This window comes from Haemorhous mexicanus, chromosome 6 (genome assembly GCF_027477595.1).
Source record: "Haemorhous mexicanus isolate bHaeMex1 chromosome 6, bHaeMex1.pri, whole genome shotgun sequence".
NCBI lineage: Eukaryota > Metazoa > Chordata > Aves > Passeriformes > Fringillidae > Haemorhous > Haemorhous mexicanus.
The window spans coordinates 12,849,082-12,876,905 of NC_082346.1; the positions used below are offsets into that span (position 1 = coordinate 12,849,082).

A 27,824-nucleotide genomic window follows, 5' to 3' on the forward strand; every position below is an offset into this window, starting at 1 on the left:
CTCAGCAGCCTCCGTGCCGCAGGCTCCGGGCAGCTGCGTCTGGTGGGCGGCGGCGGGCGCTGTGCCGGGCGCGTGGAGGTGAAGCACGACGGTGAGTGGGGCTCCGTGTGCGTCTTCGACTTCGACTGGGAGGCTCGCTGGGCCGAGGTGGTGTGCCGACAGCTGGGCTGTGGCCGGGTGGCCAGGGCGTCCCTGCACGCCCCTTTCGGACAGGGCAGCGGGCGGATCTGGCTGCAGCCCTTCTTCTGCAACGGCAACGAGGATGAGCTGGAGTACTGTCCGCACTTCGGCTGGGGCCAGCATTTGTGCGGCCACGAGCAGGATGTGGGGGTGACCTGCACAGGTGAGCGGACACGCTGGCCGTGCTGGGACAGCCACCTTGTTCTGGAGCATCGCGGGCTGGTCTGAGTCGTGCCGGTGCCCCTGTGCAGATGCTGTGGAGCTGAGGCTGTCGGACGGCAGCAATCCCTGTGCCGGGAGGGTGGAGGTGAAGCTGCAGGGACACTGGGGCTCGGTGGCAGACGACAACTGGGACATGGAGGACGCCGAGGTGGTTTGCCAGCAGCTGGGCTGTGGCTCGGCTTCCGGAGCCTCCTCCGCCCACGAGCACTTTGGCCTAGGGGACGGGCTCGTCAGCCTGGCCCTGGTGGACTGCAGTGGCGACGAGGCCACGCTCTGGGACTGCGAGATCCGTGGCTGGGGACCCTATAACGTTAGCATCAATGACTTTGACACCGCCGTTGTCTGCCAAGGTAGGAGCTGGGCTTTAGGGCACGTGGCACTTCGTGCACATCCCTTGTCACTGGCTCTGCACTGCTCCCGCAGGCTTTTCACGGCTGGTTGGTGGCGATGGAGGCTGTGCCGGGCGGCTGGAGGTGCGTCAGAGCCGGGCCTGGGTCGGTGTCTGTGAGGATGAGGTGGACATGAAGGTGGCCCAGGTGGTGTGCAGGGAGCTGGGCTGCGGTGAGGTGGTCGCGATCGCCGGCAGTGGCCGTTTTGGGGCAGTGTCGGGATCGCTCTGGGACGGGGGCTTCCAGTGCAATGGCAGCGAGCCCCTGCTCAGTGCCTGTGTCCGGCGTCCGCCCCAGAGCCAGGGCTGCACCGGCCCTGCCAGCGTCATCTGCTCCTGTAAGTGCCGGGGACGCCGGGGGCAGTTGGGGTGCCTGAGCCATCAGTGCTCTCAACGCTGTTCCTGTCACAGCCTACTCGGGCTTCCGGCTGGGGAACGGCAGCTCGGGATGCTCCGGGCGAGTGGAGGTGGCAGTGAGGGGGACGTGGGGCTCGGTGTGCGCCAGCGAGTGGGACCTGGCCGATGCGCACGTCCTGTGCCGCCACCTGGGCTGCGGCCGCGCCTTCAGCGTGCCCGCGGGAGGCTCCTTCGGCAGCGGGGAGGGGCCGCTGCGGCCGCACGCCTTCGGCTGCAGCGGGAGCGAGCGGCACCTGGGCGAGTGCCCCGTGGCCGTGCTGGGGAAGCCCCCGTGTGCCCCTGGAAACGCCGCCGCCGTCAACTGCTCAGGTGTGTACGGGTGCTCTTTGTGGCGCCTTAAGAGCGTCTGTGACCCTGCCAAGAATTATAAGCATAAGATACATGGATGTTTTAGAGTGAAGTATGGTGTGAGCCAGGTGCTACAGCCCCATGGCTCTGCTGGTGAATTTTCAGGTGTTGGCTTTGTCCCATCCCTGAGGCTGGTGGGTGGTCAGAGCTTGTGCGATGGGCGCTTGGAGGAGACCATAACCAGCCCAGCCTGGCGCCGTGTGCCTCTGGAGCAGTGGAAGTCATGGGATGTGTACATGGTATGTGCGGTGCTGGGCTGTGGCCTTCCCAAGGATGTTTACACTGCCTTGGGTAGCCCTCCTACATCGAGCAGCAGCCCTAGCGAGGTGGACATCATGACTGAAGAGATGGACAGCATTTCGGGCATGGGCCCTGCAGCAAACAGCAGCCTTGAGGAGATGGTCATTGTCTGCTCAGGTGGGTGTCCCGAGAAGGGATGGAGGTGCCGATGCTGCAAGCAGCCACCCCAGCCCATTCCTTCCCTGCCCGCAGGCAGCCTGCAGGTGAGGCTGGTGGGGAGCCCTGGGCGCTGTGCCGGCCGTGTGGAGGTCTATTCCGGAGGCAGCTGGAGCTCGGTCTGCGGGGAAGGCTGGGAGCTGCAGGACGCGGTCGTTGTGTGCCGGGAGCTGGGCTGTGGCACGGCCCTGGAGGCCCCGGGCTGGGCGCGCTTCGGTGCCGGCACGGGGCCGCTGTGGCCGTACAGCCCCGACTGCTCCGGCTCCGAGGGGTCTCTGTGGGATTGCGGGCGCACGGAACGGCGCGAGTGCGGGAGCGGCGGCGGGGCAGGGGCCGTCTGCTCAGGTCAGTGCCGGGCAGCCCCAGATCCGTGCCCGGCAGAGGCCCCGGGGGGTTCCTGGTCGTGCCGTGACCCCCCTGCCCCCCTTGCAGAGCAGCTCTCCGTGAGGCTGGCAGAGGGCCCTGGGCGCTGTGCCGGGTTTCTGGAGGTCTCCTACAATGGCACCTGGGGCCGCGTGTGTATCAACGGCACCAGCAACGGCACTGCTGCCGCCGTCTGCCGCCAGCTGGGCTGTGGGGACAGGGGCTGGCTCTCAGGTGTCCCTGCCCAGGAGCCGACCGATGCCTGGCTGGCCTGGGTGGGCTGTGAGGACGGGGCCCACTCGCTCTGGCAGTGCCCCTCAGCACCCTGGCACCTGCAGAGCTGTGGCACCGATGGGCACGTCCATGTGGAGTGTGAGGAGCACAGTGATGGCATCACTGAGGGACACACTAGCCCATATGCAGAGGGTGACACCAGCACAGGTAGCTCTGCCCGTGTCTGCATCCCCCACAGCAGGCTGGCTGGGATCGCCCTCCCCTCACTGCCTGCCTGTGTCCCCACAGGTGTCCCCAGCAGAACGGCCCGGGCAGTGGCCGTGGGGTCTGTGCCTGTGCCCACCGTGCTGTGCGTGGTGCTGGGGACACTGCTGTGCCTGTCCCTGGGTGCCCTGGCCCTGCTGCTGTGCCGTGCCCGTGCCCAACGCCGAGGTGGGTCCCGGTGGGTGGGGGTTGGGACAGATCTCGTTTGGGGGGTCCAGGGTCCCCTGCCCTGTGGAAGAGCTCAGAAGGTGGCCAGGGGTGATCCTGTTGACCCCCACAGTGCCCGGGGCCCCAGGTAAGTGCTGCATCTCCTTCCAGGCCCTGGCAGAGCTGCAGATGCCATCTCCAACGCTGTCTATGAGGAGCTGGATTACAAAGCCATGCCCGAGTACCAGGAGGTGCCCACTCCCCCAGGTGGGTGCAGCCCTTGTGCCCCAGCTGTGCCCGCAGTGAAGGCTCTGCCTGACAACCCCACGGCACCTCTGGCTCTTGGTGGCCCAGCAGGGGCTCCTGGCCATGGACTGTCGGTGTCCCTGGGTCCCAGAGCAGCCCTGCTCTGTGGTGTGAGGTTCTGTCACCGGCGGTGCCACTTGAGGCCACCCCCAATCCCTGTTTATCCTCTGCAGGTTCCCTGTTGGAGGGATGGGTGAAGAAGCTGCCGTCTGACAGCGGGGACAGCGTGCAGGGGAGTGACACCGAGGCAGCCCCAGGTAGGGCCACAGGGCAGGAGCCCAGCAGGGAGAGCTGGGGTGTGGGGACCCATCTGGGATGGGGGTCTGACAGGATATATTGCTCTCATTGTTACTGGGCAGGGAAACATTGCCTTTCCCTGTGGGACCCAAGGGCCTCCAGCATGTGCCCAAATGGAAAGGCTGGAAGGGATGGCGCAGTCTGAGCCTTGCCAGGGCCACTGGTCAGTGCCATGTCCCCCTCTGCTTTTCCCAGATCCCCCTCTGCTTTTCCCAGATGCCCCTGCCCAGCCCGATCAAGGAACCCTGGATGGCTATGACGATGTCCTGGATGTGCCCCAGGAACCCCCTGATGCCAGCACTGGGGACATCTCCGAGGCAGTGGCACGGCAGAGGTGGATCTGTGTCCTCCCCACAGGTGAGAGGGCTCCCAGCTGCCGTGTCCCCTCTGCAGAGCCACTCCATGGCAGGCTTTGGCTGTGGGGGCGGGCAGGACCCAGCAGCAGATCCATGGGTGCTGTGGTCAGAGCCCAGGTGGGCTCTGTCAGGGGGACACAGAGCTGCCTGGCCCCTCAGGCACCTTTCTGTGCTGTCCCCAAGGTGGCATCTACTCCCCTCCATGTCACTCAGGAGCCACTGGAGACCCTTCGGAACAGATCCCAGAGCACATGGACTATGATGATGTTGGCAGCAGCACCCTGGGGACATTGCCATGAGGATGTCCTGGCCATGCCACAGCCCTGGGGACAGGTGTGTGGCACTGTGGTGGGGCCCTGTCCCCAGGGTAGGGCTGGCCCTGCCCACAGAGATCAGCCCTTGCTGTCCAGCGGTGCAGGAAAACCGCTCCTGTGTAGGGATTTTCTTGGATTTCAGAGTGAATTTCTCTTTTTTCCTATTAAAACCCTACATTGTCAGAGACTCAATCCCCAGCCTAGAACCTTATTCTGGGGCTGGCACTTCCATCCCAGGTACACCAGCCAGGGACAAGGATGTGATGCAGGAACTGGAACCACAGTAACATCCTTGGTAATGGTGGGCTGATGGGGAAGAGCTGTGGGAGATGTCGGTGCTGGGATTCTCTGCAGGGTCTTTATGACTGCCAAATGCACACAACTGCTGCCAGCAACAGCGAGGGCAAAAGTCAGAGAGCAGGATCGCCCCCCGACCCCCCACAGATGCAGCAGGATCTAATCCCTGTGCTCCACGGGTCGGGCAGGCTCAGCCCCACTCTCAGCCCTGAGAACCGGGCTGGGAATGGCTCTGGCTGTTGGAAGGACTTCTCCTAAAGGATGGGAGGTCTCCTGAAGGAGGGCAGCGCCTTCCTGCCCCCCGGCAGCACCCCGCGGTGGCAGGGCAGGCGGGCCATGGCCCCTGCCTGCGGCACGTCGTGCTCCGGGAGGTTGCCGATGTTGAGGCCGGGCTGCAGCGCCCGGAGGGCGTCCAGTTCGTGCAGCAGGGCCTGGCTGAATCCGTCCGTGCTCAGCCTGGGCGTGGAGGGGGCAGGAGAAGAGGAGAAGGTGTCGGAGGTAGTGGGGAGGGAGGTGTGAAGCAGGCGCGGTGTCGGTGCGGCCCTGGCTGTGGCGCAGGCCCGGCTGGCCGTGTCGGGAATGGCGGGCTCGGCAGGGGCCGTGTGAGGGCCGTGAGTGAGCGCAGGGTGCGGAGCGGGCAGGCGGGCTGGCGGAGGTGCTGCGAGAGGGGCAGGAGGGCGTGGGCTGTGAGGTGGCTGTGAGGGAGGTGCCGGCAGGTGAGGCGGGCCCGGTGCAGCAGCAGGCTCGCAGGCAGGCTCGGGTGGGAGGCGTTGGAGAGGCGTGAGGTGGGCAGGGCTTGGGTGTGTGTGCGGTGTGGTTGTGGGGCAGGGTGAGGCGGCGGTGTGCTTTGGGAGGGTGGCGGGGAGTGCTGGAGAGCGCTGCAGAGGGCCAGGCGGGTGGGTGCGTGCGGCCACAGCAGCCTGAGAACGCCCGATCTCGCCTGATCTGGGCAGCAGAGCGGGCTCGGGCCCGGTTAGTACTTGGATGGGAGAGCGCCTGGGAATACCGGGTGCTGTAGGCATCTCTTGGGGCCACCAGGGCTCTGGTTTTGCCTGGGCAGGAGGGAAGGGGCCGCTGTGCCCTGCGTGCCTTTGTGGGGCTGTTGTAGGCTGGGGTCTTTTGCCTCCCTGTGGTGATATTTCATTGATTTCTCTCCCCTTCTCTTTTTGTTTTGCATTTGTTTCTTTTTTTTTCTTTTTCTTCTTTTCCTTTCTTTAATGAGAAGTGGTTTTTTTTCTCATCTCTTGGTTAATATATTGTTTTAAGTTCACCCTATGATATTTTCTCAGGCATGTTGTTTCTGTAGCTTTTCACTGCGCTTCTTGTCTCTCGAGTGTCACTGGATGTTGCCTTCCGTTTTTCTGTGTGTGAGCCGTTTTGGTATGGTCTGTTGACGGTTAGTGTTTTCTTCTGTGACTTCTTTGTGCTGTCATTCTGGCTGCCTTTGTGTTGTTGTAGGTGTGTCTCAGAGGCTGCTTTCTCATGGCTTGCCATGTGGAGTGTGCTGCTTGGTCTGTGCACTATGGCGAGGAGCCCCTGTGTTTCTCCCAGCGGCCGTGCCATGGTCTGGAACGCCCACTGCAAGATCCCATCCCACGTGTGCTCTGTGGGACATCCCCAGGTGTTCCTTTTCTACTCCCATCCCACATCCTTTCCCTGTGTCCAGGCACATGCTGCCTGACCCATAGCCCCATGTCACCCTATGGGCCACACCAGTGTCATAGTCCCCTTTGCATGGAATCTGCCTGTTGGTGTCACACAGAGTCTCACCTCAGCTAGCAGCACATCAAGCTCCTCCCAGCTCAGCACAGGGTCACTGCCAAGGGCTCCGTCTTCTGCCTGTGCGTGGAGAGATGTCCTGCCAGCTCCCTTGCTGCCCTCAGCCTGCACACCTTTTGGTCAGGGTTGCTATGCGTGTTCAGTTCCTCACCTGGTGTGGGCCCAGCTCATGCTCCCCCAGTACGGCTTCCCTAAGTTGCCTCCATATGGTGTCAGCCCGTCCCTCACCCTGCCTGATGCACTTCCACCTTCTTGCTGCCCTTGGGCCCCACTCTTGCTCTCCCAGCCTGTTGCTGGCACTGCTTGTGCTGAGCTTGGCTGCTGGAAGCAGTTGGTCTGCAGTTGCTGCAGTGGTGCCCAGGCTGCCTGTGTCCAGGTTGCCCATGCAGGACACGCACAGCTGTAGCCACCTAAACCATCACAGAATCACAGAATCACAGAATTTCTAGGTTGGAAGAGACCTTTAAGATCCTCGAGTTCAACCCACGCTCCAACACCTCAACTAGAACACGGCACCAAGCGCTACATCCAGTCTTTTTTTAAAGACATTGAGGGATGGTGACTCCACCACCTCCCTGGGTAGATGATTCCAGTATCTGACCACTCTTTCTGTGAAAAACTTCCTCCTTAATTCTAGCCTGTATCTCCCTTGACACAGCTTGAGACTGTGTCCTGTTGTTCTGTCTGTTGTTTCCCGGAGAAAGAGACCGACCCCCAGCTCACCACAGCCACCCTTCAGGAAGTTGAAGAGAGTGATAAGGTCCCCTCTGAGTCTCCTTTTCTCCAGGCTGAACAACCCCAGCTCCCTCAATTGTTCTTCATATGGCTTGTGTTCCCAGCCCCTCACCAGCCTCGTTGCTCACCTTTGGACACACTCAAGCATCTCAACGTCCCTCCTAAACTGAGGGGCCCAGAACTGGACACAGCACTCAAGGTGTGGCCTCACAGTGCCGAGTACAGGGGAAGAATGACCTCCCTGCTCCTGCTGGTCACACTATTCCTGATACTAGCCAGGATGCCATTGACCTTCTTGGCCATCTGGGCACACTGCTGGCTCATGTTCAGTCGACTGTCAACCAGCACCCCCAGGTCCCTTTCCTCCTGAGCACTGTCCAGCCACACTGGCCCCAGCCTGTAACGTTGCAGGGGGTTATTGTGGCCAAAGTGCAGGGCTTGGCACTTGGACTTATTGAACTTCATCCCATTAGATTCTGCCCATCCATCCAACCATTCCAGGTCCCTCTGCAAAGCCCTCCGTTCCTCTAACAGATCCACACACGCTCCCAGCTTAGTGTCATCTGCAAATTTGCTCATGAAAGACTCTAAACCCTCATCCATATCATCAATAAAAATATTAAACAGAACTGGCCCCAGCACAGACCCCTGAGGGACACCACTGCTGACGGCTGCCAGCTGGATGCAGCACCATTCACCACCACTCTCTGGGCCCGGCCATCCAGCCAGTTCCTAACCCAGCACAGAGTGCTCCTGTCCAAGGCACGGGCTGCCAGCTTGTCTAGGAGTGTGCTGTGGGAGACAGTGTCAAAGGCCTTGCTGATATCCAAATAAACAACATCGACAGCCTTCCCTGCATCCACTAGGTGGGTTACCTGGTCATAAAGAGTGACCAGGTTGGTTAAACATGACCTATCCCCCCTAAACCCATGCTGACTGGGTCTGATACCCTGGCCATCCTGTAAATTCTGTCTGATGGCACTTAAGATAAACTGTTCCATTATTTTGCCAGGTGCTGAGGTCAGGCTGACTGGTCTATAATTACCAGGATCCTCCTTTGCACCCCTTTTGTGAATGGATATCACATTGGCCAGCTTCCAGTCATCCGGAACCTCACCAGTGAGCCAGGACTGTTGGTAAATGACGGAGAGTGGCTTTGCAAGCTCATTTGCCAGCTCTCTCATTACCCTGGGCTGGATCCTGTCTGGTCTCATAGATTTATGAACATCCAAGCATTTCAGTAGTTCTTTGACTGCCTCCTCTTGGATAATGGGGGGACCATTCTGCTCCCTGACACCATCAACCATTCCAGGCGAGCAGGTGTCTTGAGGGCAGGTCATCTTCCCACTAAAAACTGAGGCAAAGTAGGCCTTAAGCACTTCTGCCTTCTCCTCATCTGCAGATACTAAGTTCCCTCCCTTGTTCAATAAAGAGCAAAGGCTGGTCTTACACTTCCTTCTAGCATTAATGTATTTGTAAAAAGATTTTTTATTATCCTTTACAGAAGTCGCCATTCTAAGTTCAAAATGAGCTTTGGCCTCCCTAATTTTTTTCTGCATGCTCCAGCAGCCTTCTTGAATACTTCCTTAGAGACCTGACCCTCCTTCCAATGCTGATACATCCTCTTTTTATTCCTAAGTTCTTCCAAAACCTCCTTGCCCAGCCAGGCTGGACGTTTACCCCGTTGACTGATCTTTCAGCACACAGGGACAGTCTGTTCCTGTGCCCTCAAGATCTCTGTTTTGAGGCATACCCACCTTTCCTTAACTCCGTTGTTTTTAGGGGCTGTTTCCCAAGGGACCCTCTAAAAAAGTCTCCTAAAGAGGCCAAAGTTTGCCCCCTGGAAGTTCAATGTAAGACTCATGTTGGTGCTCCTCCTGACTTCACCAAATATTGAGAAGTCGGTTATTTCATGATCACTCTGCCCCAAGCGGAGTGACAGAGACCATCAGGGCAGGACCCTCCGGGGAGGAACTGAGGCTGGGATGTGGGGCGTGATGGGGAGCTCACCCGGGGTCCCCACTGGGAGCAGGACAGTGGTGGGGAGTGGGGATCCGGGTGCAGCAGCAGCTGCAGACGCTCCCCTCCTCTCCACTCGGCTGGGTGTCCCGCGCTGCCTCCCCCAGGATCTCGGGGGCTCTCTCCACGGGCAAGTCTGCCTCCAGCAGCTGGCCTGGTTCAGTCACGTTCTCCACCCAGGAGCCACATCGCCACGTGCCGCTGCACAGTGGGAGCAGAGCAGGGAGGGACGGCAGGGGGGCGCTGGCATCCGTGTGTGCCCTGGGACTCACCTGGGGATGTGGGGCAGTGGGGGCACCAGGCAGGCAAGGTGAAAGGCCCTGGGGCAGCTGTCACAGCAGATGAGTTCACCACCATCACGGCATGCTGCACACTCATCCTCGTTCTCCTGTCCCCAGGGAAGTGGGCATGGGGTCAGTACCACCATCACGGGCTGAAGCCATGGCTGTGGCAAGGTGTGAAATAGAGGGAGGGAGTCGCTCCCTGTGCTTGTGCCACCTTGAAATTTGATAGCATGGCCGGAGTGAAGGAGAAGGAGGGGGGGGTGCTGTGAGAAGGTGCCCTGCAGGGCAGCCGTGGAAGTTCTGGACAGGCAGAGCCTGAGACTTTTACCCCTTTTCTTGGATGCTGGAAACCTTACAAATGCTGATTCCTCCTGGAGTTGAATGAGAAGAGAGATAGAGATGAAATAAGTGGAAATGGGTGACGAGAGAAGCTGAAAAAAATATTAGGTGGGAGGAAACGATGGAGTGGTCTTTGGTGGGACTTTCCTTGTATAGCCATGGACAGAACCACTTTTCCTGTGGCCCAGAGACTGCATTTAGGAGGGAGGCAATGGCTTGGAGCCAAGCGAGTGCAGTGATGTTTTGTGAAGGAGTGGCGTGAAGAGAGACGACGGGTGAGGAGGGTGGTGGTGGTGCCGCCCTCCGTCTTCAAAGAAGAAGAAGAAGAAGAAGAAGAAGAAGAAGAAGAAGAAGAAGAAGAAGAAGAAGATTTCTGTTCTCGAGACCCCTCAGCCTCAAGGGGTGAAATTTGGGGGGCACGGGTGTCCCAAAAGTGAGAGACTGTGCTTTTTTTTGGAACTGGGCGAAGCACCCTTAAAAAGGAAAACCCCAGAAGCAGCTCTGGTCCATGCGCAGTGGTGAGAGCACTGGGCATGGAAGGAAGATGTCACTATGGCAAAAGATCTCCGGGCAGGGCCACGTGTTATGGTAACACAGGAGGTTTCAACTGTGTTTCCTGGGGAAGCCTATGGTACAAGAGGGACTCCTCAGTCCTTGATGAACTGAGAATTGATTATCTAAAGGGTGGTGATGGGATGAGAGTTGATGATCTGAGGGGTGGATGTATTGGAAACTTGGTGGGGGGAGGAGGGATGTTTTTGGAAGGTTTTCGTTCTGAGTTCTGTGTGTTTCTTTTTATATATAGTTGTAATCTAATAAAGTTTTTCCCCTTTTATTCCTAAGCTGGAGCCTGCTTTGCTGTATTTCTGATCACATCTCACAGCAGACACCAGGAAGAAGGTATTTTCATGGGGGGACTGGCATGGGGTCAAACCATGACACGCACCCAGGGCTCACCTGGTGGGGCACAGAGTCCTGGCTGTAGACAGTGACTGCTTGCAGCTGGCCCTGGGGCATCAACTGGTATTCCCTGTTCTGTTGGCGAGACAAGAAAGGGTTTGGGGAGGCGCTGCATGCACTGGGGGACACCCGCAGGCTGTGGCTATGAAGCCAGGCAGGAACAACTCCCTGCCACAGCCTTGGCTTTGGCCTCTGCTTGCTGAGCAGCTGCAGGTGGGAAGGGCAGAGCAGTGGCTGAGGTGCTCGCAGAAGCAGGAGGGGCTGCTGAGGCGGCAACACCGCAGCCCATGAGAACTCCCGGGAAACAATCTCAGAGCCTTCCCAAGGGCACCCAGAGGTATCCGTGGACCCGGAGATCTCCTGTCCCTTGTGGCCGGGACAGCAGCCACCCACGCATCCAGCCAGTGTCCTCCGGTTCGGGTGGCCCGTCCCACCGGGCCCGGTGTGGGCTCCGTGCGGCGGGCGCGTCTGTGAGCGGAGCAGTCCCGGACAGTGCCCGGTGCCGCAGTGCCCGGCAGCGCGGCGGGATGGGGCAGGGCAGTTCCTCCCGCCGCCGCACAGCGAGGGACCGGGACGTGGTGCCGGGCAGGAATGGCTGCGGTGCCGGTGGCTGGGCAGCAGCTGCAGTTCCAGCTGCTCCGTTTGCTCTGCGCGGGAGCCCGGGACGAGGGTCCGGGAAGTGGCGATCGTTTGCACAACAAAGGGCCGGGGAAATCGTGGTCCCTGGCAGCGGGGAAATCAGTGGAGCCGCAGCTGTGAATGGGTGTCAGAGCCATCAGAGCAAGTGGATCCCTGCGCTGGGAATGCCCTGCCAGAGAGTCCTGTGAAGGGTGAGAGTGCGGGGAGTTTTCTGCCGTGCGCGGCTGGCGGGCTGCAGGGGCCCGGAGCGGCGGGGCAGGGGCGGCGGAGCCGCGGCGTTCTGGGCGGCAGCGCAGGTGTCGGGAGGCGCGTGCGGTCGCTGGCGAGGCCGGGAGCCGCCGGGGGGTAACCGCCTCCTTCCTGCCCTGGCGGCGAGGCGAGCGCGGGGCCGCAGCTGCGGCAGCAGCGCCATGTGGCAGCGCCGCCGCGAGGGACCGGGCCGCTGGCAGCTGGCAGCCCCGCCGAGAGCCGGGGGCCCCTGCCACCCCCCGCGGGGGCTGCGAGCAGGCGGGAGGGGAGCGCCCCGAGCGTGGGGCTTTGAGCTCTGCAGGTGCCCGAGCTACAGGTGGTTGCGTGGATGCTCTTGGTAGGATGTGGGCTGAGGCTCGTCCTCGCCATCAGGATGGCTCTTGGCAGGCTGCAGCAGCAACGTTGGAGCCCCGGGGCATGCAGGAAGGGCCCCCGCAGGGCAGGTGCTGTGGGGGGGGGGGCTGTCTCCCCCCGGGGACATCCGGGTGGCAGCCCACTGTGGCGAGGTGTGTGACGGCAGAGGCGCAGGCGAGGCTCATATTTGGGCACGGAGCAGGTTATTGGAGGCCGCGGCCCCGCAGCCGGGAGATGAGGCGCCTGATAAAGGCTGCCCCGGTGCTGCTGCTGCTGCTGCGTGCACTGGCTCGGGCGCTGGCGAGAGGTGGCCTGGCTGCGCTGGCTGGGGGCCGGTGGCCATGGGGCCGCTGGTGGCTCTGGGGCTGCTCGTGTGCGTGCGGCTGTGCGGGGGTGAGTGCCGGGCGGGCGGGAGCGGGGTCCGCGGCGGCGGCGGGCCCGGCTCAGCAGCCTCCGTGCCGCAGGCTCCGGGCAGCTGCGTCTGGTGGGCGGCGGCGGGCGCTGTGCCGGGCGCGTGGAGGTGAAGCGCGACGGTGAGTGGGGCTCCGTATGCTTCTTGGGGCGGGACGGGGAAGCTCGCTGGGCCGAGGTGGTGTGCCGGCAGCTGGGCTGTGGCCGGGTGGCCAGGGCGTCCTCGTCCGCCCCGTTCGGGCAGGGCAGCGGGCGGATCTGGCTGCAGCCCTTCTTCTGCCGCGGCACCGAGGATGAGCTGAGGAACTGCTCGCACTTTGGCTGGGGACGGCATTTCTGCGGCCACCAGCAGGATGTGGGGGTGATCTGCACAGGTGAGCGGACATGTTGGCCGTCCTGGGCCAGCCACCTTGTGCTGGAGCATCAAGGGCTGGTCTGAGTCGTGCCGGTGCCCCTGTGCAGATGCCGTGGAGCTGAGGCTGTCGGGCGGCGGCAATCCCTGTGCCGGGAGGGTGGAGGTGAAGCTGCAGGGACACTGGGGCTCGGTGGCAGACGACAGCTGGGACATGAAGGACGCCGAGGTGGTTTGCCAGCAGCTGGGCTGTGGCTCGGCTTCCGGAGCCTACTTCGCCGTCGAGCGCTTTGACGTAGGGGACGGGCTCGTCAGCCTGGCCCTGGTGGACTGCAGTGGCGACGAGGCCACGCTCTGGGACTGCGAGATCCGTGGCTGGGGACCCTATAACAGCAGCATCAATGACTTGGAGACCGCTGTTGTCTGCCAAGGTAGGAGCTTGCCTTGAGGGGATGTGGCGCTTCGTGCACATTCCTTGTCACTGGACCTGCACTGCTCCCGCAGGCTTTTCACGGCTGGTTGGTGGCTATGGAGGCTGTGCCGGGCGGCTGGAGGTGCGTCAGGGCCAGGCCTGGGTCGGTGTCTGTGAGGATGAGGTGGACATGAAGGTGGCCCAGGTGGTGTGCAGGGAGCTGGGCTGCGGTGAGGTGGTCGCGATCGCCAGCAGTGGCCGTTTTGGGGCAGTGTCGGGATCGCTCTGGGACGGGGGCTTCCAGTGCAATGGCAGCGAGCCCCTGCTCAGTGCCTGTGCCCGGCGTCCGCCCCAGAGCCAGGGCTGCACCGGCCCCGCCAGCGTCATCTGCTCCTGTAAGTGCCGGGGACGCTGGGGACAGTTGGGGTGCCTGAGCCATCAGTGCTCTCAACGCTGTTCCTTTCACAGCCTACACGGGCTTCCGGCTGGAGAACGGCAGCTCGGGATGCTCCGGGCGAGTGGAGGTGGCAGTGAGGGGGACGTGGGGCTCGGTGTGCGCCAGCGAGTGGGACCTGGCCGATGCGCACGTCCTGTGCCGCCACCTGGGCTGCGGCCGCGCCTTCAGCGTGCCCGCGGGAGGCTCCTTCGGCAGCGGGGAGGGGCCGCTGCGGCCGGACGCCTTCGGCTGCAGCGGGAGCGAGCGGCACCTGGGCGAGTGCCCCGTGGCCGTGCTGGGGAAGCCCCCGTGTGCCCCCGGAAACGCCGCCGCCGTCAACTGCTCAGGTGTGTAGGGGTGCTCTGTGTGGCGCCTTAAGGGCTTTTGGGACCCTGCCAAGAATTGTGAGCATAAGATACATGGATGTTTTGGAGTGAAGTATGGTGTGAGCCAGGTGCTACAGCCCCATGGCTCTGCTGGTGAATTTTCAGGTGTTGGCTTTGTCCCATCCCTGAGGCTGGTGGGTGGTCAGAGCTTGTGCGATGGGCGCTTGGAGGAGACCATAACCAGCCCAGCCTGGCGCCGTGTGCCTCTGGAGCAGTGGAAGTCATGGGATGTGTACATGGTATGTGCGGTGCTGGGCTGTGGCCATCCCAAGGATGTTTACACTGCCTTGGGTAGCCCTCCTGCATCGAGCAGCAGCCCTAGCGAGGTGGACATCATGACTGAAGAGATGGACAGCATTTCGGGCATGGGCCCTGCAGCAAACAGCAGCCTTGAGGAGATGGTCATTGTCTGCTCAGGTGGGTGTCCCGAGGAGGGATGGAGGTTCTGCTTCCCTGAGCAACCACCCCAGCTCATTCCTTCCCTGCCCGCAGGCAGCCTGCAGGTGAGGCTGGTGGGGAGCCCTGGGCGCTGTGCCGGCCGTGTGGAGGTCTATTCCGGAGGCAGCTGGAGCTCGGTCTGCGGGGAAGGCTGGGAGCTACAGGACGCGGCCGTTGTGTGCCGGGAGCTGGGCTGTGGCACGGCCCTGGAGGCCCCGGGCTGGGCGCGCTTCGGTGCCGGCACGGGGCCGCTGTGGCCGTACAGCCCCGACTGCTCCGGCTCCGAGGGGTCTCTGTGGGACTGCGGGCGCACGGAACGGCGCGAGTGCGGGAGCGGCGGCGGGGCAGGGGCCGTCTGCTCAGGTCAGTGCTGGGCAGCCCCAGATCCGTGCCCGGCAGAGGCCCCGGGGGGTTCCTGGTCGTGCCGTGACCCCCCTGTCCCCCTTGCAGAGCAGCTCTCCGTGCGGCTGGCAGAGGGCCCTGGGCGCTGTGCCGGGTTTCTGGAGGTCTCCTACAATGGAACCTGGGGCCGCGTGTGCGCCAACGGCAACAGCCCCGGCACTGCTGCCGCCGTCTGCCGCCAGCTGGGCTGTGGTGACAGGGGGCAGCTCTCGGCTGTGCCTGCCCAGGAGCCGACCGATGCCTGGCTGGCCTGGGTGGGCTGTGAGGATGGGGCCCGCTCGCTCTGGCAGTGCCCCTCAGCACCCTGGCACCTGCAGAGCTGCAGCCCAGGCGAGCACGTCCATGTGGAGTGTGAGGAGCACAGTGATGGCACCACTGAGGGACACACTAGCCCATATGCAGAGGGTGGCACCAGTACAGGTAGCTCTGCCTGTGCCTGCATCCCCTACAGCAGGCTGGCTGGGATCGCCCTCCCCTCACTGCCTGCCTGTGTCCCCACAGGTGTCCCCAGCAGAACGGCCCTGGCAGTGGCCGTGGCGTCTGTGCCTGTGCCCACTGTGCTGTGCGTGGTGCTGGGGACGCTGCTGTGCCTGTCCCTGGGTGCCCTGGCCCTGCTGCTGTGCCGTGCCCGTGCCCAACGCCGAGGTGGGTCCCGGTGGGTGGGGGTGGGGACAGATCCCGTTTGTGGGTCCAGGGTCCCCTGCCCTGTGGAAGAGCTCAGAAGGTGGCCAGCGGTGATCCTGTTGACCCCCACAGTGCCCGGGGCCCCAGGTAAGTGCTGCATCTCCTTCCAGGCCCTGGCAGAGCTGCAGATGCCATCTCCAACGCTGTCTATGAGGAGCTGGATTACAAAGCCATGCCCGAGTACCAGGAGGTGCCCACTCCCCCAGGTGGGTGCAGCCCTTGTGCCCCAGCTGTGCCCGCAGTGAAGGCTCTTCCTGACAGCCCCTCGCCACCTCTGGCTCCTGGTGGCTGAGCAGGGGCTCCTGGCCATGGGCTGTGGGTGTCCCTGGGTCCCAGAGCAGCCCTGATCTGTGGTGTGAGGTTCTGTCACCAGCGGTGCCACTTGAGGCCACCCCTAAGTCCCTGTTTATCCCCTGCAGGTTCCCTGTTGGAGGGATGGGTGAAGAAGCTGCCGTCTGACAGCGGGGACAGCGTGGAGGGGAGTGACACCGAGGCAGCCCCAGGTAGGGCCACAGGGCAGGAGCCCAGCAGGGAGATCTGGGAACAGGGGACACATCAGGGATTGGGGTGCTGACAGGATATATTGCTCTCATTGTTACTGCGCAGGAAAACATTGCTTTTATTTCTGGGACCCAAGGGCCTCCAGCACGTGCCCAAATGGAAAGGCTGGAAGGGATGGCGCAGTCTGAGCCCTGCCAGGGCTGCTGGTCTCCCTGGTCAATGTCATGGACTCCTCTGCTTTTCCCAGATCCCCCTTCCCAGCCCGATCAAGGAACCCTGGATGGCTACGACGATGTCCTGGATGTGCCCCCCGCTGCCAGCACTGGGGATATCTCTGAGGGAGTGGCACAGCAGAGGTGGATCTGTGTCGTCCCCACAGGTGAGAGGGCTCCCAGCTGCCCTGTCCCCTCTGCAGAGCCACTCCATGGCAGGCTTTGGCTGTGGGGGCGGGCAGGACCCAGCAGCAGATCCATGGGTGCTGTGGTCAGAGCCCAGGTGGGCTCTGTCAGGGAGACACGGAGCTGCCTGGCCCCTCAGGCACCTTTCTGTGCTGTCCCCAAGGTGGCATCTACTCCCCTCCATGTCACCCAGGAACTAATGGAGACCCCTCGGAACAGATCCCAGAGCACATGGACTATGATGATGTTGGCAGCAGCACCCTGGGGACATTGCCATGAGGATGTCCTGGCCATGCCACAGCCCTGGGGACACGTGTGTGGCACTGTGGTGGGGCCCTGTCCCCAGGGAGGGCTGGCCCTGCTCACAGAGATCAGCCCTTGCTGTCCAGCCTGGCAGGAAAACCGCTCCTGTGTAGGGATTTTCTTGGATTTCAGTGTGAATTTCCCCTTTTTTCCTATTAAAACCCAAACTAGTCAGAGAGTCACTCCAAGGCCTGGAACCTTATTTAGGGGCTGGCACTTCCATCCCAGGAACACCAGCCATTCCTCGGTGATATGACGCTCGAATTTAAACCACAAATTCCTGGCGAATGGTGGTCTGATGGGGACAAACAGTGGGAGTTTTTAGGGACTGCCTGCAGGGTCTTTATTTGGCACTGCCAATTGCACAAAATTGCTGCCAGCAACAGCAAGGAGAAAAGGCAGAGGCCAGGACCCGGACACCCACCACAGTGATGCAGCAGGATCTCGTCCCTGGGCCCCGAGGGTCGGGCAGGCTCAGCCCCGCTCTCAGCCCTGAGAACCGGGCTGGGAATGGCTCTGGCTGTTGGAAGGACTTCTCCTAAAGGATGGGAGGTCTCCTGAAGGAGGGCAGCGCCTTCCTGCCCCCCGGCAGCACCCCGCGGTGGCAGGGCAGGCGGGCCATGGCCCCTGCCTGCGGCACGTCGTGCTCCGGGAGGTTGCCGATGTTGAGGCCGGGCTGCAGCGCCCGGAGGGCGTCCAGTTCGTGCAGCGGGGCCTGGCTGAATCCGTCCGTGCTCAGCCTGGGCGTGGAGGGGACAGGAGAAGAGGAGAAGGTGTCGGAGGTAGTGGGGAGGGAGGTGTGAAGCAGGCGCGGTGTCGGTGCGGCCCTGGCTGTGGCGCAGGCCCGGCTGGCCGTGTCGGGAATGGCGGGCTCGGCAGGGGCCGTGTGAGGGCCGTGAGTGAGCGCAGGGTGCGGAGCGGGCAGGCGGGCTGGCGGAGGTGCTGCGAGAGGGGCAGGAGGGCGTGGGCTGTGAGGTGGCTGTGAGGGAGGTGCCGGCAGGTGAGGCGGGCCCGGTGCAGCAGCAGGCTCGCAGGCAGGCTCGGGTGGGAGGCGTTGGAGAGGCGTGAGGTGGGCAGGGCTTGGGTGTGTGTGCGGTGTGGTTGTGGGGCAGGATGAGGCGGCGGTGTGCTTTGGGAGGGTGGCGGGGAGTGCTGGAGAGCGCTGCAGAGGGCCAGGCGGGTGGGTGCGTGCGGCCACAGCAGCCTGAGAACGCCCGATCTCGCCTGATCTGGGCAGCAGAGCGGGCTCGGGCCCGGTTAGTACTTGGATGGGAGAGCGCCTGGGAATACCGGGTGCTGTAGGCATCTCTTGGGGCCACCAGGGCTCTGGTTTTGCCTGGGCAGGAGGGAAGGGGCTGCTGTGCCCTGCGTGCCTTTGTGGGGCTGTTGTAGGCTGGGGTCTTTTGCCTCCCTGTGGTGATATTTCATTGATTTCTCTCCCCTTCTCTTTTTGTTTTGCATTTGTTTCTTTTGGTTTCTTTTTCTTCTTTTCCTTTTTTTAATAAGTTTTTTTTTTCTCATTTCTGGGTAATATATTGTTTTAAGTTCACCCTATGATATTTTCTCAGGCATGTTGTTTCTGTAGGTTTTCACTGCGCTTCTTGTCTCTCGAGTGTCACTGGATGTTGCCTTCCGTTTTTCTGTGTGTGAGCCGTTTTGGTATGGTCTGTTGACGGTTAGTGTTTTCTTCTGTGACTTCTTTGTGCTGTCATTCTGGCTGCCTTTCTGTTGTTGTAGGTGTGTCTCAGAGGCTGCTTTCTCATGGCTTGCCATGTGGAGTGTGCTGCTTGGTCTGTGCACTATGGCGAGGAGCCCCTGTGTTTCTCCCAGCGGCCGTGCCATGGTCTGGAACGCCCACTGCAAGATCCCATCACATGTGTGCTCTGTGGGACATCCCCAGGTGTTCCTTTTCTACTCCCATCCCACATCCTTTCCCTGTGTCCAGGCACATGCTGCCTGACCCATAGGCCCATGTCACCCTTTGGGCCACACCAGTGTCATGGTCCCCTTTGCATGGAATCTGCCTGTTGGTGTCACACAGAGTCTCACCTCAGCTAGCAGCACATCAAGCTCCTCCCGGCTCAGCACAGGGTCACTGCCAAGGGCTCTGTCTTCTGCCTGTGCGTGGAGAGATGTCCTGCCAGCTCCCTTGCTGCCCTCAGCCTGCACACCTTTTGGTCAGGGTTGCTATGCGTGTTCAGTTCCTCACCTGGTGTGGGCCCAGCTCACGCTCCCCCAGTACGGCTTCCCTAAGTTGCCTCCATATGGTGTCAGCCCGTCCCTCACCCTGCCTGACGCACCTCCACCTTCTTGCTGCCCTTGGGCCCCACTCTTGCTCTCCCAGCCCGCTGCTGGCACTGCTTGTGCTGAGCTTGGCTGCTGGAAGCAGTTGTTCTGCAGCTGCTGCAGTGGTGCCCAGGCTGCCTGTGTCCAGGTTGCCCATGCAGGACACGCACAGCTGTAGCCCCCTAAACCATCACAGAATCACAGAATCACAGAATTTCTAGGTTGGAAGAGACCTTTACGATCCTCGAGTATAACCCACGCTCCAACACCTCAACTAGAACACGGCACCAAGCGCTACATCCAGTCTTTTTTTAAAGACATTGAGGGATGGTGACTCCACCACCTCCCTGGGTAGATGATTCCAGTATCTGACCACTCTTTCTGTGAAAAACTTCCTCCTTAATTCTAGCCTGTATCTCCCTTGACACAGCCTTAGACTGTGTCCTGTTGTTCTGTCTGTTTTTTCCCTGAGAAAGAGATCGACCCCCAGCTCACCACAGCCACCCTTCAGGAAGTTGAAGAGAGTGATAAGGTCCCCTCTGAGTCTCCTTTTCTCCAGGCTGAACAACCCCAGCTCCCTCAATCGTTCTTCATATGGCTTGTGTTCCCAGCCCCTCCCCAGCCTCGTTGCTCACCTTTGGACACGCTCAAGCATCTCAACGTCCCTCCTAAACTGAGGGGCCCAGAACTGGACACAGCACTCAAGGTGTGGCCTCACAGTGCCGAGTACAGGGGAAGAATGACCTCCCTGCTCCTGCTGGCCACACTATTCCTGATACTAGCCAGGATGCCATTGGCCTTCTTGGCCATCTGGGCACACTGCTGGCTCATGTTCAGTCGACTGTCAACCAGCACCCCCAGGTCCCTTTCCTCCTGAGCACTGTCCAGCCACACTGGCCCCAGCCTGTAACGTTGCAGGGGGTTATTGTGACCAAAGTGCAGGGCTTGGCACTTGGACTTATTGAACTTCATCCCATTAGATTCTGCCCATCCATCCAACCATTCCAGGTCCCTCTGCAAAGCCCTCCGTTCCTCTAACTGATCCACACACGCTCCCAGCTTAGTGTCATCTGCAAATTTGCTCATGAAAGACTCTAAACCCTCATCCATATCATCAATAAAAATATTAAACAGAACTGGCCCCAGCACAGACCCCTGAGGGACACCACTGCTGACGGCTGCCAGCTGGATACAGCACCATTCACCACCACTCTCTGGGCCCAGCCATCCAGCCAGTTCCTAACCCAGCACAGTGTGCTCCTGTCCAAGGCACGGGCTGCCAGCTTGTCTAGGAGTGTGCTGTGGGAGACAGTGTCAAAGGCCTTGCTGATATCCAAATAAACAACATTGACAGCCTTCCCTGCATCCACTAGGCGGGTTACCTGGTCATAAAAGGTGACCAGGTTGGTTAAACATGACCTACCCCTCCTAAACCCATGCTGGCTGGGCCTGATACCCTGGCCATCCTGTAAATTCTGTCTGATGGCACTTAAGATAAACTGTTCCATTATTTTGCCAGGTGCTGGCGTCAGGCTGACTGGTCTATAATTACCAGGATCCTCCTTTGCACCCCTTTTGTGAATGGATATCACATTGGCCAGCTTCCAGTCATCCGGAACCTCACCAGTGAGCCAGGACTGTTGGTAAATGATGGAGAGTGGCTTTGCAAGCTCATTTGCCAGCTCTCTCATTACCCTGGGCTGGATCCTGTCTGGTCTCATAGATTTATGAACATCCAAGCATTTCAGTAGTTCTTTGACTGCCTCCTCTTGGATAATGGGGGGACCATTCTGCTCCCTGACACCATCAACCATTCCAGGCGAGCAGGTGTCTGTCTTGAGGGCAGGTCATCTTCCCACTAAAAACTGAGGCAAAGTAGGCCTTAAGCACTTCTGCCTTCTCCTCATCTGCAGATACTAAGTTCCCTCCCTTGTTCAATAAAGAGCAAAGGCTGGTCTTACACTTCCTTCTAGCATTAATGTATTTGTAAAAAGATTTTTTATTATCCTTTACAGAAGTCGCCATTCTAAGTTCAAAATGAGCTTTGGCCTCCCTAATTTTTTTCTGCATGCTCCAGCAGCCTTCTTGAATACTTCCTTAGAGACCTGACCCTCCTTCCAATGCTGATACATCCTCTTTTTATTCCTAAGTTCTTCCAAAACCTCCTTGCCCAGCCAGGCTGGACGTTTACCCCGTTGACTGATCTTTCAGCACACAGGGACAGTCTGTTCCTGTGCCCTCAAGATCTCTGTTTTGAGGCATACCCACCTTTCCTTAACTCCGTTGTTTTTAGGGGCTGTTTCCCAAGGGACCCTCTAAAAAAGTCTCCTAAAGAGGCCAAAGTTTGCCCTCTGGAAGTTCAATGTAAGACTCATGTTGGTGCTCCTCCTTACTTCACCAAATATTGAGAAGTCGGTTATTTCACGATCACTCTGCCCCAAGCAGAGTGACAGAGACCATCAGGGCAGGACCCTCCGGGGAGGAACTGAGGCTGGGATGTGGGGCGTGATGGGGAGCTCACCCGGGGTCCCCACTGGGAGCAGGACAGTGGTGGGGAGTGGGGATCCGGGTGCAGCAGCAGCTGCAGACGCTCCCCTCCTCTCCACTCGGCTGGGTGTCCCGCGCTGCCTCCCCCAGGATCTCGGGGGCTCTCTCCACGGGCAAGTCTGCCTCCAGCAGCTGGCCTGGTTCAGTCACGTTCTCCACCCAGGAGCCACATCGCCACGTGCCGCTGCACAGTGGGAGCAGAGCAGGGAGGGACGGCAGGGGGGCGCTGGCATCCGTGTGTGCCCTGGGACTCACCTGGGGATGTGGGGCAGTGGGGGCACCAGGCAGGCAAGGTGAAAGGCCCTGGGGCAGCTGTCACAGCAGATGAGTTCACCACCATCACGGCATGCTGCACACTCATCCTCATTCTCCTGTCCCCAGGGAAGTGGGCATGGGGTCAGTGCCACCATCACGGGCTGAAGCCATGGCTGTGGCAAAGTGTGAAATAGAGGGAGGGAGTCGCTCCCTGTGCTTGTGCCGCCTTGAAATTTGATAGCATGGCCGGAGTGAAGGAGAAGGAGGGGGGGGTGCTGTGAGAAGGTGCCCTGCAGGGCAGCCGTGGAAGTTCTGGACAGGCAGAGCCTGAGACTTTTACCCCTTTTCTTGGATGCTGGAAACCTTACAAATGCTGATTCCTCCTGGAGTTGAATGAGAAGAGAGATAGAGATGAAATAAGTGGAAATGGGTGACGAGAGAAGCTGAAAAAAATATTAGGTGGGAGGAAACGATGGAGTGGTCTTTGGTGGGACTTTCCTTGTATAGCCATGGACAGAACCACTTTTCCTGTGGCCCAGAGACTGCATTTAGGAGGGAGGCAATGGGTTGGAGCCAAGCGAGTGCAGTGATGTTTTGTGAAGGAGTGGCGTGAAGAGAGACGACGGGTGAGGAGGGTGGTGGTGGTGCCCTCCGTCTTCAAAGAAGAAGAAGAAGAAGAAGAAGAAGAAGAAGATTTCTGTTCTCGAGACCCCTCAGCCTCAAGGGGTGAAATTTGGGGGGCACGGGTGTCCCAAAAGTGAGAGACTGTGCTTTTTTTTTGGAACTGGGCGAAGCACCCTTAAAAAGGAAAACCCCAGAAGCAGCTCTGGTCCATGCGCAGTGGTGAGAGCACTGGGCATGGAAGGAAGATGTCACTATGGCAAAAGATCTCCGGGCAGGGCCACGTGTTATGGTAACACAGGAGGTTTCAACTGTGTTTCCTGGGGAAGCCTATGGTACAAGAGGGACTCCTCTGTCCTTGATGAACTGAGAATTGATTATCTAAAGGGTGGTGATGGGATGAGAGTTGATGATCTGAGGGGTGGATGTATTGGAAACTTGGTGGGGGGAGGAGGGATGTTTTTGGAAGGTTTTTGTTCCGAGTTCTGTGTGTTTCTTTTTATATATAGTTGTAATCTAATAAAGTTTTTCCCCTTTTATTCCTAAGCTGGAGCCTGCTTTGCTGTATTTCTGATCACATCTCACAGCAGACACCAGGGAGAAGGTATTTTCATGGGGGGACTGGCATGGGGTCAAACCATGACACGCACCCAGGGCTCACCTGGTGGGGCACAGGTTCCTGGCTGTAGACAGTGACTGCTTGCAGCTGGCCCTGGGGCATCAACTGGTATTCCCTGTTCTGTTGGCGAGACAAGAAAGGGTTTGGGGAGGCGCTGCATGCACTGGGGGACACCCGCAGGCTGTGGCTATGAAGCCAGGCAGGAACAACTCCCTGCCACAGCCTTGGCTTTGGCCTCTGCTTGCTGAGCAGCTGCAGGTGGGAAGGGCGGAGCAGTGGCTGAGGTGCTCGCAGAAGCAGGAGGGGCTGCTGAGGCGGCAACACTGCAGCCCATGAGAACTCCCGAGAAAAAATCTCAGAGCCTTCCCAAGGGCCCCCAGAGGTATCCGTGAACTCGGAGATCTCCTGTCCCTTGTGGCCGGGACAGCAGCCACCCACGCACCCAGCCAGTGCCCTCCGGTTCGGGTGGCCCGTCCCACCGGGCCCGGTGTGGGCTCCGTGCTGTGCGTGCGTCTGTGAGCGGAGCAGTCCCGGACAGTGCCCGGTGCCGCAGTGCCCGGCAGCGCGGCGGGATGGGGCAGGGCAGCTCCTCCCGCCGCCGCACAGCGAGGGACCGGGACGTGGTGCCGGGCAGGAATGGCTGCGGTGCCGGTGGCAGGGCAGCAGCTGCAGTTCCAGCGGCTCCGTTTGCTCTGCGCGAAAGCCCGGGACGAGGGTCCGGGAAGTGGCGATCGTTTGCACAACAAAGGGCCGGGGAAATTGTGGTCCCTGGCAGCGGGGAAATCAGTGGAGCCGCAGCTGTGAATGGGTGTCAGTGCCATCAGAGCAAGGGGATCCCTGCGCTAGGAATGCCCTGCCAGAGAGTCCTGTGAAGGGTGAGAGTGCGGGGAGTTTCCTGTCGTGCGCGGCTGGCGGGCTGCAGGGGCCCGGAGCGGCGGGGCAGGGGCGGCGGAGCCGCGGCGTTCTGGGCGGCAGCGCAGGTGTCGGGAGGCGCGTGCGGTCGCTGGCGAGGCCGGGAGCCGCCGGGGGGTAACCGCCTCCTTCCTGCCCTGGCGGCGAGGCGAGCGCGGGGCCGCAGCTGCGGCAGCAGCGCCATGTGGCAGCGCCGCCGCGAGGGACCGGGCCGCTGGCAGCTGGCAGCCCCGCCGAGAGCCGGGGGCCTCTGCCACCCCCGCGGGGCCTCCGAGCAGCCCGGAGGGGAGCGCCCCGAGCGTGGGGCTTTGAGCTCTGCAGGTGCCCGAGCTACAGGTGGTTGCGTGGATGCTCTTGGTAGGATGTGGGCTGAAGCCCGTCCCGCCATCAGGGTGGCTCTTGGCAGGCTGCAGCAGCAGCGTTGAAGCCCCGGGGCATGCAGGAAGGGCCCCCGCAGGGCAGGTGCTGTGGGGGGGGGGCTGTCTCCCCCCGGGGACATCCGGGTGGCAGCCCACTGTGGCGAGGTGTGTGACGGCAGAGGCGCAGGCGAGGCTCATATTTGGGCACGGAGCAGGTTATTGGAGGCCGCGGCCCCGCAGCCGGGAGATGAGGCGCCTGATAAAGGCTGCCCCGGTGCTGCTGCTGCTGCTGCGTGCACTGGCTCGGGCGCTGGCGAGAGGTGGCCTGGCTGCGCTGGCTGGGGGCCGGTGGCCATGGGGCCGCTGGTGGCTCTGGGGCTGCTCGTGTGCGTGCGGCTGTGCGGGGGTGAGTGCCGGGCGGGCGGGAGCGGGGCCCGCGGCGGCGGCGGGCCCGGCTCAGCAGCCTCCGTGCCGCAGGCTCCGGGCAGCTGCGTCTGGTGGGCGGCGGCGGGCGCTGTGCCGGGCGCGTGGAGGTGAAGCACGACGGTGAGTGGGGCTCCGTGTGCTTCTTGGGGCGGGACGGGGAAGCTCGCTGGGCCGAGGTGGTGTGCCGGCAGCTGGGCTGTGGCCGGGTGGCCAGGGCGTCCTCGTCCGCCCCGTTCGGGCAGGGCAGCGGGCGGATCTGGCTGCAGCCCTTCTTCTGCCGCGGCAACGAGGATGGGCTGGAGGACTGCTCGCACTTCGGTTGGGGCTGGCATTTCTGCGGCCACGAGCTGGATGTGGGGGTGACCTGCACAGGTGAGGGGACACGCTGGCCGTGCTGGGACAGCCACCTTGTTCTGGAGCATCGCGGGCTGGTCTGAGTCGTGCCGGTGCCCCTGTGCAGATGCTGTGGAGCTGAGGCTGTCGGGCGGTGGCAATCCCTGTGCCGGGAGGGTGGAGGTGAAGCTGCAGGGACACTGGGGCTCGGTGGCAGACGACAGCTGGGACGTGAAGGACGCCGAGGTGGTTTGCCAGCAGCTGGGCTGCGGCTCGGCTTCCGGAGCCCACTTCGCCGTCGAGCACTTTGGCGTAGGGGACGGGCTCGTCAGCCTGGCCCTGGTGGACTGCAGTGGGGACGAGGCCACGCTCTGGGACTGCGAGATCCGTGGCTGGGGACCCTATAACAGCAGCATCAATGACTTGGACTCTGCCGTTGTCTGCCAAGGTAGGAGCTGGCCTTGAGGGCATGTGGCACTTCGTGCACATTCCTTGTCACTGGCCCTGCACTGCTCATGCAGGCTTCTCACGGCTGGTTGGTGGCGATGGAGGCTGTGCCGGGCGGCTGGAGGTGCGTCAGAGCCGGGCCTGGGTCGGTGTCTGTGAGGATGAGGTGGACATGAAGGTGGCCCAGGTGGTGTGCAGGGAGCTGGGCTGCGGTGAGGTGGTCGCGATCGCCGGCAGTGGCCGTTTTGGGGCGGCGTCGGGATCGCTCTGGGACGGGGGCTTCCAGTGCAATGGCAGTGAGCCCCTGCTCAGTGCCTGTGCCCGGCATCCGCCCCAGAGCCAGGTCTGCACCGGCCCTGCCAGCGTCATCTGCTCCTGTAAGTGCCGGGGACGCCGGGGGCAGTTGGGGTGCCTGAGCCATCAGTGCTCTCAAGGCTGTTCCTGTCACAGCCTACACGGGCTTCCGGCTGGAGAACGGCAGCTCGGGATGCTCCGGGCGAGTGGAGGTGGCAGTGAGGGGGACGTGGGGCTCGGTGTGCGCCAGCGAGTGGGACCTGGCCGATGCGCACGTCCTGTGCCGCCACCTGGGCTGCGGCCGCGCCTTCAGCGTGCCCGCGGGAGGCTCCTTCGGCAGCGGGGAGGGGCCGCTGCGGCCGGACGCCTTCGGCTGCAGCGGGAGCGAGCGGCACCCGGGCGAGTGCCCCGTGGCCGTGCTGGGGCAGCCCCCGTGTGCCCCCGGAAACGCCGCCGCCGTCAACTGCTCAGGTGTGTAGGGGTGCTCTTTGTGGCGCCTTAAGAGCGTCTGTGACCCTGCCAAGAATTATAAGCATAAGATACATGGATGTTTTAGAGTGAAGTATGGTGTGAGCCAGGTGCTACAGCCCCATGGCTCTGCTGGTGAATTTTCAGGTGTTGGCTTTGTCCCATCCCTGAGGCTGGTGGGTGGTCAGAGTTTGTGCGATGGGCGCTTGGAGGAGACCATAACCAGCCCAGCCTGGCGCCGTGTGCCTCTGGAGCAGTCGAAGTCATGGGATGTGACCAGGGTATGTACGGTGCTGGGCTGTGGCCATCCCAAGCATGTTTACACTGCCTTGGGTAGCCCTCCTGCATCGAGCAGCAGCCCTAGCGAGGTGGACATCATGACTGAAGAGATGGACAGCATTTCTGGCATGGGCCCTGCAGCAAACAGCAGCCTTGAGGAGATGGTCATTGTCTGCTCAGGTGGGTGTCCCGAGAAGGGATGGAGGTGCCGATGCTGCAAGCAGCCACCCCAGCCCATTCCTTCCCTGCCCGCAGGCAGCCTGCAGGTGAGGCTGGTGGGGAGCCCTGGGCGCTGTGCCGGCCGTGTGGAGGTCTATTCCGGAGGCAGCTGGAGCTCGGTCTGCGAGGAAGGCTGGGAGCTGCAGGACGCGGCCGTTGTGTGCCGGGAGCTGGGCTGTGGCACGGCCCTGGAGGCCCCGGGCTGGGCGCACTTCGGTGCCGGCACGGGGCCGCTGTGGCCGTACAGCCCCGACTGCTCCGGCTCCGAGGGGTCTCTGTGGGATTGCGGGCGCACGGAACGGCGCGAGTGTGGGAGCGGCGGCGGGGCAGGGGCCGTCTGCTCAGGTCAGTGCCGGGCAGCCCCGGATCAGGGCCCGGCAGAGGCCCCGGGGGGTTCCTGGTCGTGCCGTGACCCCCCTGCCCCCCTTGCAGAGCAGCTCTCCGTGCGGCTGGCAGGGGGCCCTGGGCGCTGTGCCGGGTTTCTGGAGGTCTCCTACAATGGAACCTGGGGCCGCGTGTGCGCCAACGGCAACAGCCCCGGCACTGCTGCCGCCGTCTGCCGCCAGCTGGGCTGTGGGGACAGGGGCTGGCTCTCAGGTGTCCCTGCCCAGGAGCCGACTGACGCCTGGCTGGCCTGGGTGCGCTGTGAGGACGGGGCCCGCTCGCTCTGGCAGTGCCCCTCAGCACCCTGGCACCTGCAGAGCTGTGGCACCGACGGGCACATCCATGTGGAGTGTGAGGAGCACAGTGATGGCACCACTGAGGGACACACTAGCCCATATCCAGAGGGTGGCACCAGTACAGGTAGCTCTGCCCGTGCCTGCATCCCCCACAGCAGGCTGGCTGGGATCGCCCTCCCCTCACTGCCTGCCTGTGTCCCCACAGGTGTCGCCAGCAGAACGCCCCTGGCAGTGGCCGTGGGGTCTGTGCCTGTGCCCACTGTGCTGTGCATGGTGCTGGGGACACTGCTGTGCCTGTCCCTGGGTGCCCTGGCCCTGCTGCTGTGCCGTGCCCGTGCCCAATGCCGAGGTGGGTCCCGGTGGGTGGGGATTGGGACAGATCTCGTTTGGGGGGTCCAGGGTCCCCTGC

General features: G+C 61.8%; 1 protein-coding gene across 1 annotated transcript in view; it reads left to right on the forward strand.

Moving 5' to 3' along the window:
• Positions 1-27,824, forward strand: part of LOC132328304 (deleted in malignant brain tumors 1 protein-like) — a 30,007-nt gene that overhangs the window by 821 nt on the left and 1,362 nt on the right. Inside the window, exons 2-26 of the mRNA XM_059848147.1 lie at positions 23-343; positions 432-752; positions 826-1,128; positions 1,202-1,516; positions 1,661-1,972; positions 2,048-2,356; positions 2,444-2,815; positions 2,897-3,040; positions 3,191-3,286; positions 3,499-3,582; positions 3,818-3,979; positions 4,162-4,244; positions 4,898-5,087; positions 5,231-5,305; positions 10,975-11,535; positions 12,412-12,732; positions 12,821-13,141; positions 13,215-13,517; positions 13,591-13,905; positions 14,050-14,361; positions 14,437-14,745; positions 14,833-15,204; positions 15,286-15,429; positions 15,579-15,674; positions 15,888-15,971. Coding sequence (XP_059704130.1) covers positions 23-343; positions 432-752; positions 826-1,128; positions 1,202-1,516; positions 1,661-1,972; positions 2,048-2,356; positions 2,444-2,815; positions 2,897-3,040; positions 3,191-3,286; positions 3,499-3,582; positions 3,818-3,979; positions 4,162-4,244; positions 4,898-5,087; positions 5,231-5,305; positions 10,975-11,535; positions 12,412-12,732; positions 12,821-13,141; positions 13,215-13,517; positions 13,591-13,905; positions 14,050-14,361; positions 14,437-14,745; positions 14,833-15,204; positions 15,286-15,429; positions 15,579-15,674; positions 15,888-15,971 — 6,225 coding nt within the window. The remainder of the gene's footprint in view (positions 1-22; positions 344-431; positions 753-825; positions 1,129-1,201; positions 1,517-1,660; positions 1,973-2,047; positions 2,357-2,443; positions 2,816-2,896; positions 3,041-3,190; positions 3,287-3,498; positions 3,583-3,817; positions 3,980-4,161; positions 4,245-4,897; positions 5,088-5,230; positions 5,306-10,974; positions 11,536-12,411; positions 12,733-12,820; positions 13,142-13,214; positions 13,518-13,590; positions 13,906-14,049; positions 14,362-14,436; positions 14,746-14,832; positions 15,205-15,285; positions 15,430-15,578; positions 15,675-15,887; positions 15,972-27,824) is intronic.